We start from the raw sequence: 18,542 nt of genomic DNA, 5'->3' as shown, positions 1-18,542 counted from the left end.
ATACCGGGGCGGCCGTCGGTACCGTACGTTGTTAACGACGAAGAATTTTGGGCGCAGTTTAACCATCACCAGGTAGTGGTCAGAGTCGATGTTAGCGCCACGATAGGTCCTGACGTCGATAATGTCGGAGAAGTGCCGTCCATCAATCAGAACGTGGTCGATTTGCGATTCTGTCTGCTGTGGTGATCTCCAGGTGTATGGGTATGGAAGGCTGTGCTGGAAGTAGGTGCTACGAATGGCCATATTCTTGGAGGCGGCGAAATAGATAAGTCGTAAGCCGTTTTCGTTCGTCAGCCGGTGGGCGCTGAACTTTCCAATAGTCGGTCTGAGCTCCTCCTCCTGGCCAGCCTGAGCGTTTAGATCTCCTATGATGATTTTGACGTCATGGCTTGGCAGCTGTCGTACTCGCGTTCGAGCTGCGCGTAAAAAGCATCTTAATCATCATCAGTGCTTCCGGAATGAAGGCTGTGCACGTTTATTATGCTCATGTTGAAGAACCTGCCTTTGAGCCTCAACTTGCACATTCTCTCATTTATCGGCCACCACCAGATCACGCGCCTCTGCACATCTCCCATCATTATAAAAGCTGTTCCCAGTTCGTGTGTGTTGCCGCAGCTCTGGTAGATGGTATGGTTACCTCTTAGCGTTCGCAATTTTTTCAATAGTAGTTCAATACCTCCAGCAGACCTCAATAGCTATCGAATACAGAAATGAAGTATTTTTTCTTGTTTTAAACATATTTTTCTAATACCATTATAATACCAAATGAGGTATTGGCAACTGAACTATACCTTATTAAGGTATGCGTATGAAACCAAAATATGGTATGCATGAGTTATTGCGAGTTATATTTTCCTCCTCGAGTCCTGCAATGTGCTGTACTGGAAGTGTTGAATCACAAGAACGAGTTGCTCACCCGAAAGCCGATTTGTTTACCGGTTATCACCCACCAACTGTCTGCGTAGAGCTCTTGAAGATGTCCAAAAAACGAGCAAGGCAGGATCGTTTTGCTGTAGCCTACAGTATCAATGAGAATATATACCGAGGTGTGGAAAAGACTTTTAGTGTGCGTGACATCCGTGTACGGTACAAAATGTTTTACAAGTACAAGCGAGTGAGCTCACATAAGAAGCCGTGTTAATTAGTGACGTAGTTATTTTTGTTTACGTTTTTTTTCTCTTCACTTATACATAGCCGTTGCTTCTTCTTCCACACCTTGGTATACATTCTCATTGCTACAGTATGTCTGACTCGTTACGAATTACCGACTAAATGAGTGCTTGCTGGTGATCTTGAGCACCATCCATATAATCGATAGTTTCCGTGTAGTGGATATTCGCGAGTAAAGAGCTGTTTGACCTATTGGTGGACACGGTTAGTACACCGTGCACCGCCGTGAATAACGATTCGAAGGGCAAAACATTCCGTCGTGAGTCGAATTTGAGTTTCCTAGTTGAGTGTCTTTTGATAGTATCTTCTGAGTATCTTCGCTAAGGCCGCACGGGACGTCATCCATATCTTCTTCTTCTTCTTCTTCTTGGCGTTAACGTCCTCACTGGGACAGAGCCTGCTTCTCAGCTTAGTGTTCTTATGAGCACTTCCACAGTTATTTACTGAGAGCTTTCTTTGCCAAAGTTGACATTTTCGCATTCGTATATCGTGTGACAGGTACGATGATACTCTATGCCCAGGGAAGTCAAGGAAATTTCCAATACGAAAAGATCCTGGACCGACCGGGGAACGAACGCAGACACCTTCAGCATGACTTTGCTTTGTAGCCGCGGACTCTTACCACTCGGCTAAGGAAGGCCCCCAAAAATCTATCGGATGTAAATATTTTCGATTTGTTTCTTTTGAATTTCGATAGAACCATTTTAATTTCGCAATAGTTGTGTAATTCAATATCAAATACAGATGAACAAGGCTTGACAAAGTGAAATTATATTCAAATTTATACTAGGACTAAATCCAGGAACATTTACCATCTTTTTTATTCTGTCGTTACGTCCGCACTGGGACAGCTTACTGTTCAGCTAACTGTTCTTATGAGCACTTCCACAGTGATTAACCGAGATCCTACTTTGCCAATTGACCATGTTTTCATTTACATTCATGGCAGGTAAGAAGTAACTGTATGCTCAGGGAAGTCGAGAACGTATCCAACCCGAAAAGATCCTCGACCGGTGGGATTTGAACCTCTGCTTGTTCTTGCTGTGTAGCTGCGCATGAAATATATTCGTTTTTTTATGAGAGAAATTTGATTATAGATATACTAAGGGCGCACTTGGAATCACAAGATGAATTTCTGTATGAAATCTGGTAGAAATTTCTGTTAAAATCAATTGAAGGAGATTTGAAGATTATTAAACCAGAACACTTGTCGACTTGCACCTAAATGAAATAATTTTTTATCTCTCTGGCTGGTAACCCTAAATGAGCGTCAAAAACCAAGCAAAACTACATCTTTTATGACAGATTTCAGTGGAAGAAATGAAACATTTCCAGCACTACGAACCACCCGGAACGCAAGATGGATGATGTAACCGAAACCAAAGTGGCCGCTCTTTTTCTTCCTCCTTGCTGATGGAAGGCTTGAATACCGGTGTTGGCGCAAATAAATCTTCATTTTGTTCCGGACACTAAAGCAACAGACCTAGAAGACTTTAGGTGATGGAAACGACTAGATGCTGCGAGATTTGTTAAAGTGTCTGTTTCACAAACTCCCGAACTTATCCGTCACACTCCGTATCTGTTTCAATCTGCGAGTCCTTCCATTGGAATGAGAGAGCAGTCTAATTTAATAAACTTCTCAAATCATGCCTGTGAAGTCATCATTTTCGCCTGACGTGCTCTGGAATGGCGCGCGCTTCGGACGATTAATCCATATCGGCGTCCATTGATGTGTATAATTGGGAAAATCTCAATTTCCACGCCACTTTTTCGCCATCGCCGTTGTCGTCATTACTGTTGGCACAGTCAACGTCGTGGACGTCGTTTTTTAATTGAAAATTAATTCGCTTGATCCGCGACGGACGGTCCAACCAACCGTCCGTTCTGTCAATTGAACTGAAAGTCAAACTACGCCACGGCTGCCGATAGCTCCGCTTGCCTGCCAGCACCGTTTGATGTGGAATTGAGTATCCCGTGATAGAGCTTTTGAATGCCATAAAATTTCATTGACTCGTAAAAAAACGCAAAAGCGCGTGACACGTGGATGCGGTAGATGGAAAATGCGGGCAAGAAATACGAACGACACTTTTCGGGGAACGTAAACGCTAATCAACATTTGAACTTTTCGTTTTTTTGACGTTGGATAACGTCTTACGGCAACATATGGGGGTACAATTCAGAAAAACGAAAAATTGAGCATGTAACGAAAAATGGTCAGGTTTTGACCGCTAATAACTCAGTCATTTATCGATAGATTTTCAATATTTATCCATGAATTGATTGGAAATTTATCTACGCGTCGATTCAAATGGAGGACACTATTGATTATTAGCAACAAACTATTGAAACATCGTAAAACGTTGACCCCTTTCTTATCTAACCAATCACGTTCAAGCACATTTTTCTGTTCCGCTTCCCACTATAAAAGCGCACCGCACCCTGCTTCTTCCCTCATTCTTCTTTTTGCCGTCAGACTGTGAACACGGTCGGCGAGCAAATTTCGAGAGTCATTCGCGTCCTCAGTTCAGTTTTCAATAGGACGCGAATAGAACACGCATTAGAACCGAAGAACCACGCATTTCGGAGCCGCAACTGAAGCCGCTCATTTGAGTGCACCAGCCAGCATAATCGTTTTCGGCCAGAAATCCGTCGCTACCAGCCAGTGCTCCGCTGTCATTGCCATGCGGGAGGCTAGCGCGGTCATTTTGGTTCATTAGATCGAGCGGCACAGCCATCACCGTCCGTGTAATATTCCCTAATTTGTACGAGATGGCTGAAGACAATCGACCAAAGCCGCTTGTTGAAGCGCACATCGTCATCCGCACCGCAAATCTCATCCGGCGAGGCAGATTGAAACCAGTGCGCCGTCAAAATGTGTCCGTGTTACGCAAATTCAACAGCTCAATCGGCCCTTTTGAGAGCCAACAAATGTGTTTTAAAGAGTTATTTGTATAATATTCCCTAATGTGTTTACTACATACTTGCTATAATCTCTTAATTCATCTCATAGCATCATACAATAATTGATTTATTACGAATAATTGACAATACGGCAATTTGAAGCTGTTTCCGAGGATGCTGCTGCAGTGCCGTCGGGTTGCAATAACAGCATAATGCTAATCTGTACATCCCTTACCCAGACATCAGTTTCATGTAGCCTATTCCCAGATAAGAAAACGAAGAATATGAAAGGAGGAGCATCATCTGCTATTCTAAGGGTATAAAGCATCCCTCCTTCGTTGAATTCGGTGCGCTGCCGAGATCACTACAATTAATTGTCGGGCACTACTGGTTTGTCTCTACATTTCCCCGGATACAACGAAGAAGCAGAAGAAGTTCTTCATGGCGCGGAACTTATTCAAGTATCAAAACGAGACCATGCCAATCATCGTGACAGGCAAGGTGGGCTTCGTGGCCGTGCGGTTAGTGTCGTCAAGGCAATGAGCGCATCGTGTCATGAGGTGTGGGTTCGATTCCCGCTGCAGCCATTGAAACTTTTCGTCAGGAATGTTTCTCGGCTGTACCATTGAAGCATGCTTGTCCGTTGTCTAGTGTTAAGTTTACAGTCTGTGCAGCTAAATGGCTGAAGACGGTGTCCGTGTCTTTAACTTCAGCATCGATATGAGCAAAGAGAAGAACATGGAGTTCGCGGACTTCATGGAGAAGTACTTCAACCTCAAACTGGCTTCGGATCCCACTAAAGCAACCAATCTTAGTGGATCATGCGTGGACCTAACGTTCACCCGGAATATTTGTTTGGAGAGCAAGATTTACCGCTAAGGCTTCTTCTTCCATCGACCGGTTTTATCGGTGTTGAAGTGTTAACCAACCAACAAACAAACCAAACGGCTTTTTTCAGGGCCACAAAATCAATGAAAAAAATCAATGAAAAAGAGTTATTTTGAATTAATACATTTGAAAAACAATTCTTCAATATAATCGCCTAAGCTTCTGAATACATGTAAAGTGATTATTTTGTATTAACACAAAATAATAACACACAATGTCTATAATAAATCAGAATTGACATGCAACAAATAGTGTGAAAATTAATTGGATTTTTAGCATAAGAAATGTTTCATAAGTTTGTTACTGTCTCAAGCCAGCAAATAGAAGAAGCTAACGTTATCCAACGTCACTTTGGCGGTCGTATCTTGGAAACAACCTCTTACTTTTTCTCTTTGTTCTCGCTTTCAGTGGCCTGCAGTACGGTGACTGTGACCAAATGTCAGGCAGCCCTGCGGACTCTGCAGGCGTTTCCGTTTTTTCGACCGACATGCCTGTGCAAGGAGCCCGGAATCGATCCGGACTGTAACTACTTTCGGGACTTCCTGTTCGATCATCCGTGCGGTTTCGTGTCCAAGAAAGGTAAGTAAACTAAGAATCATGTACGGGTTGGATATGTACATAGTGATCAAAAAACTTCAAACGTGTAATAAGAGTGTCATGACTTTGGCCTTATTTTTTTATTTAGGGCTTTTATAGGGTATCTCGGAAAGTATGAACACGACTTCACCGTACTGCCATTTCAAGACTATTGCAAATACAAATCTGATTTCACACACCTGATTGTTGTATGCATCAAGATTGAATTTTTAACTTTGAGCAAAATTTGCTATAATTTTGTAAATGGCGTTTGATTTGTTGCAAACATCTCTTACCAATTTTGCACAAATCGCGATACTTTTGAGCGATTGTTTTATACAAAATTCAAATTGGGTCAGAAGGTACGTTGAATATATTTGTCAGTGTCGAAACAATTGCCAGACTAATATTTATTTTGTAGTAATCTGTAACCGTAAGTATGTGAAAATTGAATAGAATAAAAAAAACGATTTCAGCTGCTGTCAATTTTTAATTTTTAAAAGTCCTCATATTTACTTTAAACATAGATCACATATAGAACGAGTATAGATCGAAAATTTGTGTTATCAACATCGTTTCAAACCCATACTTTCAGGTGCACCCTATAAGTCAAAACCACCAGCATTATAACTATCCCAATTGAATTTTCGAGCCAACACCTTTTTGCATCGCAATATTCATGTTCTAATGTATACATAACAATGCATATGAACATTCACAAACTTCGCTTGAAAATGTTATGGAAATATTTAAATTTGGTACAGTCCTATAATGAAAAAATAGAAGCATAACAATCTATGTATGAACTATAACACAAGTTGCAATTGCAAAACGTGAATTGTGTCTGCTGAAAAGATCTAGAAAATTTTAAAAATGTGTCTAAGAAGACGAGTTTCACAGTTTGAGCGCTATTTTTTCAACGCTTACTTTTTCCTTTTGGAACAGTTATGCTTTTATGGGCAGTCAATGCGTCTATTGTTGATTTTGAAAACAAAACTGTTTGCATTGTACGTGCGAATCTTGTCTAAATGGGCTTTGTGGTAGATGCTCTATTTACGCACTTTCCTCACTTTACTAACATGACTGACAAGGTCCCGCATACTGTGTTAGGCATTGCAAAATAAAAAGCTGAACATGTTCAACGAAAACACAGACAGAGTGAAACGGCAAAGATTTTTCGTTGCGACGAGGTGCTTGGTTGCTGGTAGTTGGGCGTCGTTGGTTGCGCTGAGCTGAGCTAGTGACAAAAACTTTTTATTTCTCGTCTGATAGTCTGTCGAATCCGGCGTCTAATAACAACCCTGACAGTGAGCCAACAAGTTGAGACGAAATTTATGATAGTAACTCTGTGTGAGTCACTCCTCCTCTTACATCAGTGCTTGTGTTCAAATAAGCTGTTCCAAATATGAAAAAAGTGTTTTTTAGTGTACTGGCAGACTCAAGTGGGCTGGTTACTCAGTATGAATGCCTAAGAAAAGAGATTGGTCTCTAATTGAGATACTAGTGGAGATTATTGGCCTCATGAAACGAATGCGAATGCATGACCAATCACCATCTCGAAGTAAATAAACGACTACAGGAGCCCTTAGTAGTTGGTGAGATTTGGGGGAATATCGACGAAAATGGAGCTCTGGAATGTAATTGGTGTGGAGTTAACCTGTTATTCTAATAACTAGCGCAGCAAACATGAAAATATTTATACAAATTTTAATGGTATTCAAAAATGTTGCCAAAAACGGAATCTTACTGTATTATTAATAGCTTTATCAGAGGGATTTTCAGCCGCTACACACTAACACACTAACATTCCTTACCCTAATCCCACCTGACTGCAAGAACGTGGCCGGCGCCGTTATTGACCCTGTATAAATAGAGGCATTGAATTATGCACACTGAAGAAGACTATAACCTAGCCCATGCGAGCTTCCAGTTGTTTTTTTGTGCATCTTCACTGACATCGTTCAACAACGGAATAGCAACCATTGATATGTGTATTCAGTTTAAGCTAAGCTAAACTTAGTCGATATGTAAAAAAAGTGTAAAATAGATACCATACTCTTTGGAACTTTGCCATCATATTGATGGCTTTCTTGGCGACATTTACAAGAATTTCCACTTTGTTTCACGAAACAATTGGTCTGCCATTTTCCGAAAATGTATTTGCAAGTCGTCATTCTGACAACGTAGTTCCTATCAATGGTTGACTGTAAGCGAAGATTTTGCTTGACCATCGCAGATTTTAACTGTTCGGATGTTATGCGTTCCCCATGTTCATATACCCTGTATGGTATTGAACCTGCACATGTAAGCTTTCTGTGCATTAGTTTCTCCGAAGTAATATCCCTCACATTCAGATTACACCAGAGCTCCTCAAATCATTCTAACTTTCGAGGGAATACAAATTTAAATGATCTATTGTTCACTTCCAGCTCTAGGAAAGTTCATAATTTTTCCATACCATATTGCAATCACGCCTCAGCTCCGTTCAATTCGCATCTCGAAAAATACATCACTCCCACTCCACAACGTTCATAAAGTCCTTCCCACGAACGTCACCCAACGCACACGATAGCTGCGGAAAGACTTGCATTGGTCTTCTTTTCAACTCCAATTGTTTTTGAGCTGCTTCTATTGAGGACAACAAATTGGCGGTGGGCGAGCGGAAGAGAACTGTATGATTGTTGTACTTTGTTCAAAAATGTCACAAAATCCGCCCTTGCTTTATAGCCGTCGACGTCATCGTCCTTCATGGGCAAGGAAGTATGAGGAAAACTCATAAATAAATTTTCCGCTTCACGTTAGCTCCGGTTCGGATTGGCAGGCGCGGATAGCAGCAAGGAAGTGATATGCTTCCTCTAGTCCTTAGTTTCCTTGGAGCTGTCAGCAGCGGTTTGGTAGGAACAGAAGCGCTGGAAAATATTTCATACCACCGCCGAGGAAACTCGGTGGTGCTTGGGGACGAATGTTAAGTTGTCGTCGATTTGTGGCCTCCGTTTTGGCAGAATATGGCCAAAGAATGGGACAGCTCGCTTCTACGTTTCCGGAGCGAAAGAAACGATGTCGAAGAGTGGCTTTTCTTTGGCTAGGTACGCCTCGGAGCACTAAACAGAACGGAAAGGTTATGAAATGAGATTTGCTGTCTCTCCTCTCGACGATGTTCTTGATGTTTTTTTTATTTTTTTGCGGCGGTACAATATTGTAGAAATTTGTTGAGGTCGTGATGGACAATTTTGAATGCGAAAAAATGATATGATTCCTCATGGCGAACCGAATAAAGTTTCAGCCCTTGAGAATAAATAGAATAAAATACTTCCTCTCTGGATTTTATTTAATTTCTCAGCGCATTGAAAAGAATCAGTTTCATTCGATGAAGATTTCGTCCAATGACAAAAAAATACGTGCTTATATTCTTTTGCTTATCGGAAATTAGCCAAATAAATGAAGCACATTTTTTGTTTAAAATGAGCGAAGCAAGAATATACATGTTCAAAATACAATTCAACACTTCTTTTTACAGTCGCTTTTTTATGGCGGTTTGTTGTACAAATTTGACACTCATATGATGTTTCACAAAGTTGTGAAAAACTTGAAAACATATCTAAGGTATCGTAAACGATAAATATTTCAATCTTTAGACTGCAACACTATTGACTTTAAATCAAAAAATTGGGGTGGGTAATGTCTGTTATATTACCGCGGGGTTGAAGTAGGTCTACTATGGACACAACTTCGATCAATTCTGGGTCAGATTCTTACAACAGTGCGGTATCTTTTTGCAGGTGAAAGGATGTTTGATGATAGACGATAGGTGCTATGATTGTGAGTATTCAATTACGTTATTGTTTTAAGGGAGATCTGTCATTTGGTTCGGAAGCTTTTTAATAGTTTCGGATTTCAAAGTAAAATACTTTAAAAAGTAATTGATTTGACTATGATGTTTGAATAACAGTGAAGTTTGAGTATGACTGTAACGAAAGATTATTAATAATTGGTCATGTGTATGAATTTGTAAGTGTACTAGTTTTGTGTTGTTATATTAAATATTAAATATTAAAGTAAGTAATTAAATATTAAAGTCACCGGTGACTACAATAGGAGTATCTTGTTATACATAATTGAATAAATTACGGGTCATGAACATTTTCGTATCTTGCACGGTAGTACCTGGAGAAAATATCAGTACTTCAATGTCCATAACCATTATAGATGCCGCACAAATGTCTCCAACCTGATCTGCTACGCCAAGCATTGTATCATATTCCTCACTAATCTTTTGAATTGTGTGAGGAACAGCTACGTTGAAGGCCGTATCCTTATCATGTCGTTTACTTACTGAATCCCACATACCTGTCCAAATAGTTTAATAACTGTTTTAAAAGAGAACGTTGATTTCAAGCAAATCTTTAAATAAGGGTTCTAGAGAAAAGTTGACGTTATTTACTTTTCACTCTCCACTTGGATCGCATCTCAGCAGGCAACAGGTCGGCTTGCTCTGACAGGGCTTCTCAGGCACAGACATCGATAGCGATAGTGATCCCCCCTCCATTTGTTGTGCTTCGCTCAAACTAAATTGACGTCGACCGACCGAGAGAAGATGCAGTCCAAAGCCAAAGTCATCACCTATGCCGCCGTCACGCAAAAGAAGAGGAAGCAGACCACAGGAGAATAAGATGATTGTGGCCGCCATCGCAGTCCTAAACTGTGACAGTGGCTGGCATCCGAGAAGAAGGAGGAAAAAAAGGAGGCAGTTCCTAAGCAAAACCCCGCCAAGTGTCAAAGATCGCCGTGACAAAGCCGCCATTGCAAACCTCATCGGGCGAGGAGGATTTCAACCAGTGCGCCGTGAAAATGTGTCTATGTTACTCGAATTCAACAATTCAATCGGCCCTTTTCAGGGTCAACAATTGTGTTATAAAGAGTTATTTGTGTAATATTTCCTAATGTGTAAATTACATACTTGCTACAATCTCTTAAGTCATCTCGTAGCATCATACAATATCTGATTTATAACGAATAATCGACAATACGATAATTTGAGGAAGGTTTCCAAGGACGCTGCTGGGGTGCCGTCGGGATGCAATAACAGCATAATGCTCATCTTGTACATCCCCTGCCAAGACATCAATATTTCATATAGCTTATTACTTATTTAGCCTATTTCTTCGCTTTCTGATCTGAAAAATAGGCTATATGACAACCACATGGATTAAGTCGAAATCTGGAAACGTAGCTCAATCTTGAGCGATTCCACATACCCGAAGATTGGCAGCTTTTCGGATCAGCCAATTCATGAGGCTTCTTGTAGTGGTGCCTAACGGGATTGTATCTTGACTGTACCGAATGTTTTAATGAAATGAACCTATTCAGTCGAAAGCAGTATATTTTACACAATTTGAATAGCAGACGATGTTCCTCCCTTTCGTATTCTTCGCCTTTTTCTGATCGATCAATCTGGAACATAAGGTATATGAAGTTGACTATAAAACATTATATGAAAAGTTTGCAATAAATGTAAAAACACGAATGTTTGCCTTCGAGCAAATTTTAAATATTTCTGATCAATGCATATAAGTTATGGAAATCGGACTTCGAAACCCAATGCAAGCGTTAATATGAATGCTTTGCTTTATATAATATGATATTTGCAATGGGTTTCTTTAATGAAACTGCCATGTAGAAAAATTTCAGATCAATAGATGCTTATTACAACTGGTCAAGAAACAGTTTAGGAAACAGTATTTAAAAGCTATTGCAATTTTAATGTATTTCCCAATTTCCGTACTCGAGAATTTAGGAGGTGTTCCCCCATTATATGATAAATCAACGATGCTGTTAGAAATGCCATACAATGCTGAGTACTATGACGTCATTATGGTCCAACAGCGCTGCAACGGCGTCCACGAGTAAATTCTCAAATTTCGCGAGATTATACCGTGCTGCATCAATACCCGGACGCTTAAGCTGGGACCAATGTTCAAATTCTATTTTGAATAGATTTTTTCTAGAAATATATCATTATATATTTCTAGAAAAAATCTATTCAAAATAGAATTTGAACATTGGTCCCAGCTTAAGCGTCCGGGTATTGATGCAGCACGGTATAATCTCGCGAAAACAGAATATTTTCTGTGCTGCTAAACATTCATTTACCGTGATGAATCGAAATCCGGACGGCACCAATATCCGGACACTCTATCAATATTCATTATTTTAACAATGAAAATCTACAATTATCTGGTAATATTTTCACGTATTCATAGATTAAATCTAATTACACCATCTTACAATAATTTGCAATCTAGTAAGCTTTGGCAAAATACATTAAAAATAAAAACAAATTCGGAACTTCAGTTTGGCACTTTTCCTACGTCGTGCAAGTTTTAGTTGTGTAGTTTTGGACTATTTTTTACCGGCATTGGTTCATTCGTGAAAGTGTGGTTAAATGATAGTTTTTTCTACTAGTTGTGTTCGGGATGCTGAATGTAATGATAGATTGTAAAGTTTTATAAGTGAAAGTAGTGATTATTTGTGTAATTTAATTATTTCAAGAACAAAAAAAAGCTGTCCGGCTTAGTGCGCCAGTGGTTATATAGCCGGACATAAGGTGATATCGTCATAAATCTGCAGTATGAACGAATATTTGTGAAACATATTCGTAGAAAAATTAAAGTTAAAGTTAAAAAACAATATAATCAGTGATATGGCAATAATCATGCACATAAAAACTGATAAAACAATGATTATTTCAGTCGCACTGCAACATAGATGAAGCATCGAACCGCAGATAGAGAATGCAGGTAAAAAAATCAAATTACTTCCGATGTTGTGCTGTTATAGTATATGATATAGCAAGTACAAGTACTGTGTTTTCAGAAAAGTCATTTTCTATTGATAACAAAGTTTATTCATATGAGTTTCATATAGAAATGGTAAATTTTATTGAAGCTGTCCGGATTTTGATTCATAAGTGTCCGGCTTATCGATTCATGTGTCCGGGTTTAGGAACACGACATGCTTCATTATATCTGCGATTTACATGCTATGTTTGCCATTTTCTTTAATATTTTCATCGTTTTCATGAAGATTAGAGCATAAACAAACTGTATCAAAACCACATTATAATTAGACGAGATAATAAAGTGTCGAAAATTAAGTTGCAACATTTGATGCCTCTTAAGCGTCCGGATATTGATGCAGCACGGTACATCTTGACTAAGTGACGATAATGAGTGTTTGATTGAAAATGTAGATTTTATCGTTTACCGTGATGCATCATTACCCGGACACTTAAGTAACGCCGAAAGTTCAAACGCTGTTTTGAACATGTTTCTATAACATCTAGTATAAGTTTTATTGTTTTCCACACAGGTATGCTTCAAAACTTTGTATTATGAACAACAATTGTAGTAAAATATACATTTATAACATGTAAAATGTTAATTTAATGAAGCATGTCGTGTTCTTAAATCCGGACACATGCATCAAAATGCCGGACGCTTTTGAATCAAAATCAGGACAGATGCGTTTTGCGTTGAAAATATACATGAAAAACAATAAAAGGCACTATACTCTATCGGTAAATCTCCAATATAATAAAATAACAAGAATAAATATACTAATCAATATATGAAAGGTCAAAGCTTTGAATAAAATTACATTTTTTTCACCTGCACTCCTTGTCGACAACCTGCATTTGATGTTCACAGAAAAGATCCTCAATATTAACATTTTTCTTGCGTAAACCCGTTCGCCGACAAATTACATTCTTAGTTTTATAATTATACAGTTTCACATCAATTCACATCAAAACATTTCCAAACACACTAAATATTAGGTTTTTTATGATATGTCCGGGTTAACGATCACTTGCCTACAAATCCGGACAGCGTTTGAGGCATCCTGTTTTCTCACTACAAATGATTATTTGCACAAATTGTACTCACTCTTTGTTGCACACACTTGAAAACTATTATTCCACACACTTCACAGATACGCAAAACACTAAAATTGTATAATTTTGTAACTTCGTTTTAACTAGAAAGTGGCAGACGTTCTGGCCAAAAATTTCACTATGAGATTTGGTTATCTGGAGGAATGACGCTCAACTTGTGTCGCCTATTTGTTTTTATTTTTAATATTTCGTTACAAAGGATTACTAGATGAAAAATGAATTAACGTGACCAGACATATTTAAAGCTACGAATACAAATTTTAAACCTATATTTAATACTTGATTTCATATTAAATTCAATAATTACAATCAGAGTGTCCGGATTTTGGTACCGTCCGGATTTTGATTCACCATGGTAAATTGTCAAATTGATGATGCTTTTCTTGTCCTTAAATCCGGACACTTGGAACAAGCCTTGTCTTGAAATCCGGACACTTGTGAATCACAATCCGGACAGCAGAATTACATCATGAAATATTTGTGTAAAATAGATAATAGGCTTACCTTAATCCAATTAAACTCCACATTGTTACGCTTTTGATGCACTCATTTACTCTACGTTGCTCTCAAAATGTGAAATGTATGTAAATTAGTGTTTTCATTACCTCAATCGAAGTCATAGATATCCGGTTAGACGCTTGTATCTTTAAGCTGCAGCAATACATAAATCGCACATTTTATTTTAAATTAAAACGAAGTGAACACATAACAAAACACTTGTATTGAAATAGCTTCAAGTTTTCTCTTCATATTACTTTAAAAATGTTCTTAACCATATGCAAATTGAGGAACATTTCCTCTCGTCCGGATTTCGAGCCACTGGTCTTCAATCCCGGACAGTCTATTCCAACACTTATAAAGTAGTATTTTCACCATATTTATCCATTTTTGTGTCACTGTATTGTTAATGTATAGTCCCGTTTGCACTTATAAAAAAAACTCCATTCAAATAATTGAAATTAATCACATTATTTTCAATCCGAACTTGATGGAGCTTCCATCGACGCTTAACCGAGAAGAACTTGCACTGCGAAGAAAAAGTGTCTGACTGGAATAACTTTTCTGTTTTTATTTTTATCAATTGTTTGGCAATGATTACTAGGTCACATGTTTCATGAAAATGATAAACAATGTTATAGGTAAAAGTGAAGCACAAAATTTAACATACCAACATATAACTTTTCGTCCGTTTAATCAATATTATCAGAGTGTCCGGATATTAGTACCGTCCGGATTTTGAATTCTCGTATCCGTGAACAGCAGACGTGAACTCGTCAACAAGCAAAAATACACCGTGAACTAGATCATGTTTATGTTAACGCGTTGCCTAGTTCCGAGAACGATGATAGTAGTTCACGGAGTATTTTTGACAGTTCACGTTTTCCAGAACTCTTTTTTGGGCGTGTAGATCATGATAGATAAATCAGGAAATATTATTCAATAAACCCTTTTAACAACATTTGTTGGCCCTGAAAAGGGCCAATTGAGCTTGAATGCTGTCACAGATGAATAGCACTACGGGATGTTATCAGTTGATTGCCATGGTTAAACAGGAAAACCCAAACGAAAGTGTATATGTGGATAAGTTCTCTATTTATACGACAAACCAGCTGAATATTTCATGGCTGCACAACAGCAACAGGGTAGCGGATCACAGGGATTTAGTCGAAATCTGGAAACATAACTCAATCTTGAAATCTTGAGCGATTTCACAAACCAGATGCTGGATTGACAGTTTAAAGATTAACAGCTCAATAGGTTTATAGCAGTGAGGTACTTCTCGCTAAGCAAATTCGGAGGAGCTTTATGTTTTATAACCATAGAATAGTAGATGATGCTCCTCCTTTTTGTGCTCTTCGCTTTTTGATCGACCAATCTGGGAATTTGGTATGTGCCAATAATGTGTTGGGCTTAGAATTACTTGAAAATTGCCGAGAATGCTTATGCGTGAGAAATTGGTTGAACATTGTTGGAAGAGTTGACATTAACTAAATATTCAATACGCGCTGTTGATAATTAATAGTTTTCTTTATTATGAAGGTAAATTTCTGATCCATGGGTGCCAAAATTATTACAATTGTTCAATGAGAATGTCTTTTCAAAAGCATTCTAAATATGTCGCAATTTTGTTAAATGTGATAATTTTCCTAATCAAAGTGTTCCCATAAATTATGGAACATAAAAGGCGCTGTTGGAAATGCCATTCTATTTTACAATCGTTGTGAAATGTTGAGCACCCACGCCGACAGGACTGCAGCAGCGTCCGCGAATACAATCTCAAATTGTTGAGTTATAAATTATTCACGACAAATGAAATTTTGTATGAAGCTGTGAAATTGATTTATATTATTATAAAAAGTCATGAAGAAAGTCGGAAATTCTTCTCTTTTAACTCTTTTCCACTAATTTGATGGCCCTGAAAATAACCGATGGTTTTGTTAGCTTTGATTCTCTAACAGATAAATAACACTTCGGGATGTTATCTGTTGATCGCCATGGTCAAACGGGGAATCCTCAACTCAAATGTATAAATTTGAGCAAGTAATTTGCTTATACGTTAAACCATCTGAATGTTTCATGGCGTGGATGGCGCACAAAAGCAACGGGTAGTGGATCACCGGGCTTAAGTCGAAATCTGGAAACGTTGCTCTCTCTCGAAATCTTGAGCGATTTCACTAGTCCAACGTTCGATTAGCAGCAGATATTCTGGTGCTTAAGACAAAAATGTGTTCTGCAGTGCTATCATGTCGAATAACCCAGCAAGAGTTTATTGAATAGCAATAAATTCACCTTACTTTCAACCAAAACAACATGCTTACAAATAACTTTAAACAATCTGAAACCACAGCAGTGCCGTCGTTCAGCTACGACCTACAATTGCACGATTGAATTTTCTCCCGCTACCCAATTCCCGTAAACAAATCGACTCGGAAAATAAGGAAGCTAATTTTCCGGGAGTTTGTGTTTTGCATCAGCAGATATTTGTTCGTCGTTTGTGCACAGTTCTCCCTCGTCGCTTTGTTGTGCGTTGAAAAGAATAAAAGTGCTTGCTTCGCTGTTCCCTTCCCCATTTTTCCGGGCTCACAAACGGTGCCCACTTCTGTTTACGCGCTTGATGTACATTCTAGGGATGGGGTGTGGAAAGTGAGCTGGCAGGCAGCATTAACAAATAGTGGAAATGGAACATTTAAACGTGAATTGAGCTTTCGTCTCATGAAACTGATATACTGGTATCAAAAATATGAATCTATGACAAAGAGTCGAAAAACAAATGTCAAAAGGACAGAAGGTCTAAGGACAAAATGTCGATGCAGAAAAAATAAGGGATAAAAGATCAAAACCTGTTATTTTGAAGTAGGGTAATATTTCCATCATGCAAAACATTTTCGCGACCATCTATCGTTTAGTCTTTTTGTCTTTCGACCTTCTGTATTTTCAACATTTTTGACCCTGACCAAAAAATACTCACAGGTTAATTTCCCTACCTTGCTCGAATAAAGCTCGAACGCAAAAGCGTTTTGTGATTTGTTTTCTCCCAAAAATTGCTTCAACCGGTATGAACACAATCGTCGAACAGGTTGACAAGTTCCCCTCTCGGATCGGCAAAAATCTGCTAGCTACCAATCCACGTGTAGGTAGCTTGGCACAGCAACAGTCAAAGAGTGAGATGTTTCCGACAACAGTGACGAAAAAAAGTCGACGACGACACGGCGAAATCTTTTGTTCAAGAGTGACAGAAAATAGGGCTTGACAGCAATTTTTATTTCCTGCATCAGATTTGCTACTGCCGACCTACCGATACCGAAGAATTCCATATCAAATCGATTAGCTACAGAACTCGGCCATCTTCGATTCGAAGTAAATTTTACACATATTTTTGGTATGGTAGAAAAGTGTTTCCATGGATAAATCGATCATTTGGACTCAAGTAACGTTATTACATCGCTAGAAGTGGCCATATCCAAGTAATTTCAAGTTTAATGCAAAATAGTTATTAAGTTTATGATAAAATAGGTTGTTCTCATCAGTTAATCACTATTCCCTATGAAAAAACAAGCCAGTATTGAAAAATACCAATCCAGAATTTATCGTTTTATGACGAAGAATCACGATTGAGAAATAAAAATGACTTATATCATTCTATTGATTTTTGTATTACACTTGAATCAACTCTAAAATGGCCACTTCTAGAGAAGTAATCGTAATCATCATTATCGTGAAGAATATTTTTAAGATTAATATTTTAGTCTGAATACGTTTTGTTGGTTTAACATTTTAAATGCATGCCAAAAGTTGCTTTTAGAAAAATTAGTATCTTAAGATTTAAATTTTATTATTGAATTTCCAAGAGTGAAAACAACACATCCCAGCCAGATTTTTCATATATTTTATATGATTAGATAAGTTATACTTAAATGAGTTATCCCTACATAAAACTTTTGTCACTAAAACCCACAGTTTCGAAGCTAGAACTTAAAAATAAATCGCGTGCAAAAACTCATAGGCCCTTTGCAGCTCTTGAGGCAGATTGGTCGCCTTACGGAAAACACATTTTATCTCACCGAACCCATGAGTAATATTGAATAAAATTAAAAAAAAAATCTGGTACGATTTCTAATAATTTCGACTCGTTCCGTATGGAATTCTTCCACCGTTAACGAGTGGGAGGTAAAGCTTCCGAAACGGAAGCAGTTGTGAATTGGTACAGGAGGATGATGTTTGACACGGGTACAAAGCTGTCTGGAAGAACCACGACCATGTTGGAGGAGGCATGGTCGTTATCATTTTCGGCTTCGTAATTGACAACGTGGAATTCGGGAAAACTAATTTGTTTGGCATGGATGTGGTCGGAGCAATTGTGTGAACTTGGTTAGTATTCGTCTGGGTAATCAATAAGTTTGTCTTCTTCAGAGTCGGTTGACGATGAATATTTGATAAGTTTAGTAAGAAAACTTGGTTCAAGGAACTAGTATATTGAGATGTTTCCCAAAATTGCACTAGTTTGGACATGTACTGTCTAACTTAACGGATTGGATTAATGAATGTTTTCTGGAGT

General features: G+C 38.4%; 1 protein-coding gene across 3 annotated transcripts in view; it reads left to right on the top strand.

The window, feature by feature from the left end:
- The window catches only part of LOC5567775, a 709,794-nt gene that overhangs the window by 469,217 nt on the left and 222,035 nt on the right, over nt 1-18,542 (top strand). For all 3 annotated transcript variants that reach the window (XM_021856664.1, XM_021856662.1, XM_021856655.1), the window contains one exon: nt 5,368-5,538. In XM_021856664.1, coding sequence (XP_021712356.1) covers nt 5,368-5,538 — 171 coding nt within the window. The remainder of the gene's footprint in view (nt 1-5,367; nt 5,539-18,542) is intronic.

Source organism: Aedes aegypti, chromosome 1, assembly GCF_002204515.2.
Source record: "Aedes aegypti strain LVP_AGWG chromosome 1, AaegL5.0 Primary Assembly, whole genome shotgun sequence".
In the NCBI taxonomy this organism is placed as follows: Eukaryota; Metazoa; Arthropoda; class Insecta; order Diptera; family Culicidae; genus Aedes; species Aedes aegypti.
Note: the sequence above shows the minus strand (reverse complement) of the source record. Positions and strands in the feature narration are given on the sequence as shown.